The sequence below is a fragment of the Sinocyclocheilus rhinocerous genome, unplaced genomic scaffold, assembly GCF_001515625.1.
Source record: "Sinocyclocheilus rhinocerous isolate Xijiao unplaced genomic scaffold, SAMN03320098_v1.1 scaffold945, whole genome shotgun sequence".
NCBI classification, from domain to species: Eukaryota; Metazoa; Chordata; class Actinopteri; order Cypriniformes; family Cyprinidae; genus Sinocyclocheilus; species Sinocyclocheilus rhinocerous.
Window position 1 is genome coordinate 1,329,014 of NW_015629570.1, and position 9,101 is coordinate 1,338,114.

Here is a 9,101-nt window from a genome sequence, read left to right on the forward strand (position 1 = left end):
TCTGCGTGTACTGTTTCATGTTGGAGCGTGGTGTTCAGATCCCGGCACTCATGTCTTGAGTTTCGGTTTCGTGTCGGGGTTCGGACACTCGCGCTCCATGTTCTGTCTTGTTGTGGGAGTGTGCGGTCTCGAGTTCACTCGGGCCGTGTGCTCTACTGTCTGCGTTTGTTGTGGTGTCTTGTGTAGCACACAGTTCATGTTCGGCAGCGTGCTTTCTTGTCGTCTTGTGTTGTTGCACGCAGTTCATGTTTTTATCGGCTGTGTGCATTCATGTTATGTCTTGTGCTGTGTAGCACGCAGCTTGTGTTTTTCATTGGCTGCATGCTTTCATGTTGTGATGTCTTGTGTGAACACGTGGCTTATGAGAATTCTCATTAGCTGCGTGTTTGTGTCTTGTTTTGCACATGGCTGGTGATTTTGTTTTGCTTGCCATGTGCTTGTATTTTTGTTTTGTGTGAGCATGTGGCTTTTGTCTTTGTTTCCTGTGTGACATGTGCTCTCATGTCAATTGTCTTGACTCCACCCATCTTGTTACCTGTTTATTGGTTTATTTGCCCCACCTGTGTTTCCCTCATTACCCTCCTCATTTGCTCCCTATTTATTCTCCTTGTGTTTGCAGTCCCGTGCCAGTTCATTGTCGAATGTTCCCTGTCGTGTGCCTTGTCCTGCCAGCCAGTCAAGTTGCGAAGTGTGTTTTCCCCTACGGGGTAGTTTTTGTTTGTTTGTTTTGTTTTGTTTCTGCCGTTAATAAAGCCCTTATCTTCCTGCAATATTGAGTCCTCGCTCTATACCCACAACCTTGACAGAAACAATCTGCTTTAAAAAACAAGCTTGAAACTTTTTAACTGCAGCATAAAGTTTAAAATAACTAGAAGATAAAGATTAGGGTAATAAAAAAAACATTTATTTTTTAAGGAAAAAAGAAATGTAATTTTGCTCAATGCTTTATTTGTAGTACTAAAAATCTTATGACAGTTCATATGCATTTTTTTAAACTGGTAAAACAGAATAAGCAATAAAAGTGTGTGTGTGTGTGTGTGTGCGTGCGTGTGTGTGGACATGTTTTTCTATCCCGGTGGGGAATTAAACCTGAATACACAGACTCATGGGGACTCGTGTCACCGTGAGGACCTAAATTGAGGTCCCCATGGGTACAGAAGCTTATAAATAATACAGAATGATTTGTTTTTTGGGGTACAGAAGCTTATAAATAATACAGTGTAAAAATGCACAAAGTTTCCTGTGACAGGTAGGTTTAGGTGTAGGGTTGGTGTAGGGCGATAGAAAATACGGTTTGTACAGTATAGAAATCGTGATTAATCACATCCAAAATAAAAGTTTTTGTTTACATAAAATATGTGTGTGTACTTTGTATATTTATTATGTATATATAAAGACATACACATAAAGCATATATTTTGAAAATATTTACATGTATATATTTTAGTGCTGGGCAACAATTAAAATTTTAATGCACAAAATTGTTATGCACAAAATTCAATAATGAATTCAATATAGTGTATTGTGCACTTTTTCATTTAAAGTCGGCATGAAACGGAAGTTGCGATTGTCTTTTCTTCTCTGCTGTGACGTAATATCCGAGTGAAACGGCATCTGAAATGAGAGGGCGGGACTTGATTTCGTCCTTCGGGAATTGATTGGATCATTGGAAGCTGGGGCGTTGCAAACAAAATGGAGGCAGATCTAAGATGCTAGTTTGCAGTTAGTGGTGGGGGATTTCTCTCCACTGGATTCACAGCCGACACCCTAGCATGAATTTTGCAATTAATGTTTTATTTATTAAGGATGATGACGACGATCGAAGGCACAAAACATGCCTAAACAGAGAGAGAGAGAGAGAGAGAGAGACTGCCTGAATGACTGAGCGCATCCTCCATCAGGTTAAGTCATATTCATGAAAAAAATTAGTTTGCGATGTCCTAAGAGTAATGTTGTCGTAATATCCTAATATCTTTTCAATGTTTAGGGGTAACGTACTCCCTCATGACTGGTGTCAGTGCTATAAAGTGAAGCATCAGCTTCAGTTTTTCCCCCTGCCGTTTATCCCAGCGTTTATCTCTCACGTCACTAGCTCCACCCTTGCGCCATAGCTGGTGACCGGAAGAGAAGATGAGTCGTTTTGAGGGGGAGGGGAGGTTAACGTTTATGATTAAAGATTACGAGGGCACATGAATTAAAAAAAAATTATGAAGTGCACGGATAAATTATTTATAATAAACACTACAGTATTCCATTAAAAAATAAGAATTTTCAATTTTGATTTCATGGTGACTTTAAACAAATATATATTTGAGATTTAAAAACTGTATTTATGAAAACTAAAAGAAAACGTAATATAAATATTATTAGATAATGCATATTTAAATTTTTATATTTACATATTAAAATCATAATGGTAATAATATTTATATTTAAATATTAAATCGCTGTAATATATAAAATATATTAATTTATGTAAGGACAAAAGGGAGGTTAACGTTTATGATTAAAGATTACGAGGGCACATGAATTAAAAAAAAATTATGAAGTGCACGGATAAATTATTTATAATAAACACTACAGTATTCCATTAAAAAATAAGAATTTTCAATTTTGATTTCATGGTGACTTTAAACAAATATATATTTGAGATTTAAAAACTGTATTTATGAAAACTAAAAGAAAACGTAATATAAATATTATTAGATAATGCATATTTAAATTTTTATATTTACATATTAAAATCATAATGGTAATAATATTTATATTTAAATATTAAATCGCTGTAATATATAAAATATATTAATTTATGTAAGGACAAAACTGAATATATATCTAAAATTATATTTATAATTAAATATCAATATATATATATTTTTTGCTTTTAATTTAAGGAAAATGAAAAAAATAAATAAATCAAACTATGCACTTAAGTAATATTTATAATGAAATACTACAGATATGTATAATGATAAAATATATATTTATATATTAAGCATTAAAATGTATATTTAAAATATAAAAAGTTATGGAAAACGAAGTTATGAAAAATAAAGGAAAACAACATTAAATATTAAAAACCTATTTTTCTTAATTTATGGAAAATAACACCAAACTATTCATCAAATAAGTAATATTCATAATTAAATATTAAAATATGTATAATTATAAAATACATATTAAAATACATACAAGTGTGTGTATATATATATATAAAATTATATAACTATACATTTAAATATGTACGCTTTTAGTGTATTAAAAATATATATTAAAATAGTAAAACTATTCAAATATATGGAAAATAAACCAATAAATGGTATTTATTATTAAAGATTAAACTATTTATAATTTGAATATATTATAAAACATATATTACTATTTTAACAATATTAAAATACATAAGCATCTAATAAATGATATTTATAATATATTTAAATATACATTCATATATTATATGTAATACAATACAAAATATATGAATATAATATAAATATATATTATTTTACTAAACATTTAAATGTCAATTACACTATAAATATATGCATAAATTCATACTTAAAATACAATTTTCATTATAAAATAAAACAAAAACTTCTGTGCATTAAACTAATTATAATCATGTGCGTCAATATCAAAAATAGTAATCTGCACAGGTAAAAATAAATCAGTAAAGATTAAAATAAAATGAATGAGATTTTTATAATGATATCATATACATGGTCAAGTTGTTTACAAAAATAGTCTAAATCTGATGCAAATTTTGGGCGATTTAAGGCAAATCCCACCACACCACACCTCAGTAGAAGCGAATGAAAAACAAGGATTTAATTCCAAGGGGAAATAAAGGGGCTGTGAAACGCAGCAGTGCCCTCTGCTGTCTGGATGGAGAAGTGCATGCAGCGCTGGTACCTGAACAGATCCTTGTCTTTATTGAGATGCTGGAAGAAGGAGGGTTCACAGATCAGCTGCTCCTCCTGACACACCTGCTTGCAGGATTTACCTGCCGGAGCCAACTTGACCTGCATGGCGCTGAGAGGAGGCCACATCACCTGACCGTGACAGAAATCCTGCGCACACACACACACGCACACGCACACGTGCACACACGCACACACGCACACACACACACACACACACACACACACACACACAGGTTGAACAAGGGCGTATGTTTCAGACGAAGCGTGTGCTCTCAGGTATATCAGGTCTGATATCATGCCGTGTGTGAACAGGTGAAGTAGAGCGAATCACACACACCTTAAACCTCCACTAACACACAGTCACAGGTACCTGGTTCTCGATGAAAGCGTGGACGCGCTGTAACATCCCCTCACAGGTGAACTCATACGGCAGATACGGCTCCATCTGAAACAAACAACATGATGTGTATGTGCTTCACTATAGCGAAATATGACAAAACCTCCTTAATGATACAAAGTGATTAATACATCAATTCAATTATGTTTATGGTTTTATTTATATAAAAGCAACAGTATGTCCTCTTTTATGTAGAGTAGCAAATGTGTGTATAGATTTGTCATAACTTAAAGGACAAATTTGTTGAAAAAATGTTCACAAAACTGACCAACACTCCTTTAAAGGAAGTCCTTGGAGAGAAAATGGCTCATTTTTTTATTTTTTTACTGTACAAATACAAAATAGAGCTTGTTAGTTGTAGTCTGAAGTGACAATGAAAAGTTAAATTATTAGGTAAAACATTATTTATTATTCCTAATGTAAAACAAAATATTAAAGTATTGATATTATATTTATATTCCTTATTATTATAACAATTTATTATTACTATTATTATTATAATAATATAAAATAATACATAAAATAAAAGTAACAATGGATTCACTTTCACTTCTGAAGACACAAACATTATTATTATTATTATTATATCAAATAATACATAAAATAAAAGTAACAAAGAATTCACTTTCACTTCTGAAGACACAAACGTGTAATTTATGTGATGTTTAATATGTATTTTTTTTTGTCAAATTCTATATTAAATCATCATCACCATCTGTATTATTATCATCATTATTGTTAATTAATAATGTATTATTCCAACTGTAAAACAAAACATTAATATACTGATATTATGTTTATGTTACTTATTTATAATAACGCAGTTTTATTATATACTATATTTTATATTCCTAAAGATCAAAATATTATGTATTATGTAAACATTACATAATAATTCACTTTCACTTCTGAGAACTGAAACATGTAATTTACGTGATATTTGTTATTTAAATTTAGCTCAAGTCTATACTATTATTATTAATATATTAGGTTAATATATTGTTATTATATTATACATACAAATATTCCTATTATATTATATTATAACACATTATGTAAAAGTGTTATGTAAACATAAAGAATTTACTTTCACTTCTGAGGAAATAAACAAAAATGTATGAAATGTTTAGATGTAAATTTAGCCAAAACCTACAATAACAACAACAACAACAACAAAAATGCAAAACTAAATATTTATATATTGACATTACACTTACATTCCTTATTATTGTATAACATTATGTAAATTAAAAGTAACAAAGGATTCACTTCAGAGGACTGAAACAGGTCATTTATTTGAAGTTTAATATTTAACTTTAGCCCAAGCCTATATTGAATCTGTCTGTGAGGTGATTCTCTGCAGAACATGAGATTTAGTTAAGAATCAGGGGCCTGTTCCATAAAACAAGTTTACCAAATAAGCCAGGTTTATTTCAGTTAGTCTGACTTTGATTGTCAGTTGATTTGGTTCAAAATAAGTCAGACTAACTGAAATAAGCCTGGCTTGTTTGGTAGATGTGTTTTATGGAACAGGCCCCAGGTGTAATTTGTAAACAGGAAGTGTGTGTGTGTACCTTCTGACTGAGGATGGCTTTAATGGCGTTCTCCACCTCTGCGGGATCATCGATGTTGACGGTCCAGACGTGCGGCCGTCCGATGTAAACCTCAGCGTAAGGGTGCTGGGAGGTCAGCTGGGGTCAAAGGTCAAACATACATCAGATACGACCGATTCGGAGCACAAAAAAAACAAAGTAAAATAATAATAAGCAAACATAAACGCAGTACCTCTCTGAGTGTGGGTTTGCCTTTGAAGAAATTGGTGTTTTTGCTGCTTTTAGGCGGGTCGAACCTTGGGTTGAGGAAAGCGCAGCCATTGGCTATGGCCTCCAGAGGGGCGGGGCCCTCGTACGGGAAGGACAGTCCCACAAAAAGCTGGAGAACAAACAGACATCATAAAACATGATCATATTACATAAAATATTAAGCAAATTAAATGTAATTAAATTAAGCAAATTAAAACACAGAATTCACTTCTTTTAATATACAATTTAGTATTCATAATATAACAATTTTAAAAGTTTAAATGGACTGTAAAAATAAAGTTTGAATAATTTATTTGAAATTATAAGAATGTATAATAATGTATAATATTACTATTAATAAAACGGTGATTATAACAAATATCATTTCAATTATTTATTAGTATTTTAAGTTATTTTTAATAAAAATTTTATATAATCAGAAGTATTAATAATAAAATTATTTATTATAATAACTTCTTTTAAGAAATAAGCATATACAGTGGGTACGGAAAGTATTCAGACCCCCTTAAATTTTTCACTCTTTGTTATATTGCAGCCATTTGCTAAAATCATTTAAGTTAATTTTTTTTCCTCATTAATGTACACACAGCACCCCATATTGACAGAAAAACACAGAATTGTTGACATCTTTGCAGATTTATTAAAAAAGAAAAACTGAAAAATGCTCAGTATTTAGTAGAAGCACCCATTTGATCTAATACAGCCATGAGTCTTATTGGGAAAGATGCAACAAGTTTTTCACACATGGATTTGGGGATCCTCTGCCATTCCTCCTTGCAAATCCTCTCCAGTTCTGTCAGGTTGGACGAAATAAGCATATATATATATATATATATATATACACACACATACTTATATAAACTTATAATAATGTAAGAAAGTTTTAAAATATTGATATTGTATTCATATTCTATAACAAAGAATTATCTTTCACTTCTGAGGAATAAAACATGTAAAATAAGCCCAAGTCTGTATTAAATATTTATTACTAATTATTATTATTAATTATTACCATACAAATTATTATTCATAATGTAACAAAACATCAATATTTTGATATTGTATTTATGCTGTGTTAAATATGTTTTATTATATATAAAACTTAGAATAATATAAAGTATTAAAATATTGATAACATTTTGATTTTGTATTTATATTCTGTAACAAGGAATTCACTTCAACTTCTGAGGAATACAAAGTAAAATATTATTATTCATAATGTAACAAAATATGAATATTTTGATATTGCATTATTTATGTTCTGTGTTAAAACAATACAACAACATTTGCATGAAAATGTGCGCTTTTTAACTTAGGAGTTAAAGTTAGAAGTTAGTTTAAATTCATAACTACATGTATGAATTATAATAACAGTGAAGCTAAATTCAGCAAACAGCAGCACCAAACACATTTACACACACACACTCCTGAGCATGCAAAAGCGATTACGTGCTATTTACAGGGAATTTAGGCCTGAACAAACAAACGTTTTCTCATAAACCAGGCCTGATTTCCATGTCTAAATCTCATCTCAGCGTATTTTTAGACCGATAGATGTATTTGGTTGATTCCTGAGAGGGAAATCAGGGCTTTCTGGAGCACTTTCAACAAGCTCGCAGTGGGAAACATCAAACAAACGATCCACTGATGGAAACCTGACGGCTGATTCCCAGAGCAAATTTACCTGCAATAAACTCACATCTGCACAGCTGCACTGCAGCAATCACTGGCTCAAATAACAATCAACAGTGAGAAGGAGCGTAACAATCACAATAAAAGCACACAGTCTGTATTGAGCAAATGTTTCCATGCGGCCAGCACAATAATGTGTTTCAGACAGATGACCACACACCAATCACACTGACCCACAATGCACCAGTGATCTGTCATGCAGTTTCATTTATTAACATTAGTTGAACCTTATTTACTTCACAAAAGATCTTAACAGGATTGTAAATATGTTGTTTTAATTCTAAAAATGCAAAAATTATATTACAGTTAGTCTTTAGTATTCCTAATTAGCTTTATTAAATAAAAAAAACCGTTAAATATATAAAATAATTTAAATTTTACGCATTTAGCAATTGATTTTATCCAAAGTGATAAAGTATATGAATAACAATAATGTAAATAATAATGTATAATATTGGTATTAATATTAATAAAACACTTCATTAATTTACATTTTATGCATTTTGCAGGTGCTTTTTTATACAAAGCAACATTAATGTATATGTAAATATGAATGTATAACAATTCTAATAATATTAATAAAACACTAATTATTAGTTTACATTTTATGCATTTAGCAGTCTGCTAATAGCAGATATTTTTAACCAAAGCAACAATAATTTACGTATATGTAAACAATAACATGCAATAAAGCTATTAATATAAAATTATTAGATCTATAAATTACTAGAATTATTATTATATTATTATTAATACTAAAAATATTAACAAATATTATTTTAATTTGAAACAATTGTTTAATTATTTTTCTTATAAAATTATGACAAATTATATATTTTAAAATGACACTTTATTTTTTATAATCTATCTATCTATCTATCTATCTATATCGATATATACACAGATAGTCATTACAACAAATTTAATTAGAATTAATTTATAGATATTATAAAATTACATATTTTATTATTAAAGTGTAACATTAAATATATAAAATATGATGTATGATATTGCTATTAATATTAACAAAACAAAAAATATTAACAAAAAAATTATAATAAATGTTATTTATATGTATTAACAGACTAATTATTTATTGTATTAAATTGTTATATAATCAAAACGATATATAAAATATAACGGTACTATTAATTTAAAAAAATTTTTTTTTTAAATAATATATATATATATATATAAATAAACACATAATATATAATATTAAATATTATATAAACATATTATAATTTATACTATTAAATATAAATA

The 9,101-nt window shown here is 29.6% G+C and overlaps 1 protein-coding gene across 1 annotated transcript in view; it reads right to left on the reverse strand.

The window, feature by feature from the left end:
- Positions 1-9,101, reverse strand: part of LOC107739338 (alpha-1,6-mannosylglycoprotein 6-beta-N-acetylglucosaminyltransferase A-like) — an 88,998-nt gene that overhangs the window by 9,176 nt on the left and 70,721 nt on the right. Inside the window, exons 13-16 of the mRNA XM_016551435.1 lie at positions 6,106-6,252; positions 5,895-6,011; positions 4,294-4,368; positions 3,913-4,070 (exon numbers count right to left, since the gene is read on the reverse strand). Coding sequence (XP_016406921.1) covers positions 3,913-4,070; positions 4,294-4,368; positions 5,895-6,011; positions 6,106-6,252 — 497 coding nt within the window. The remainder of the gene's footprint in view (positions 1-3,912; positions 4,071-4,293; positions 4,369-5,894; positions 6,012-6,105; positions 6,253-9,101) is intronic.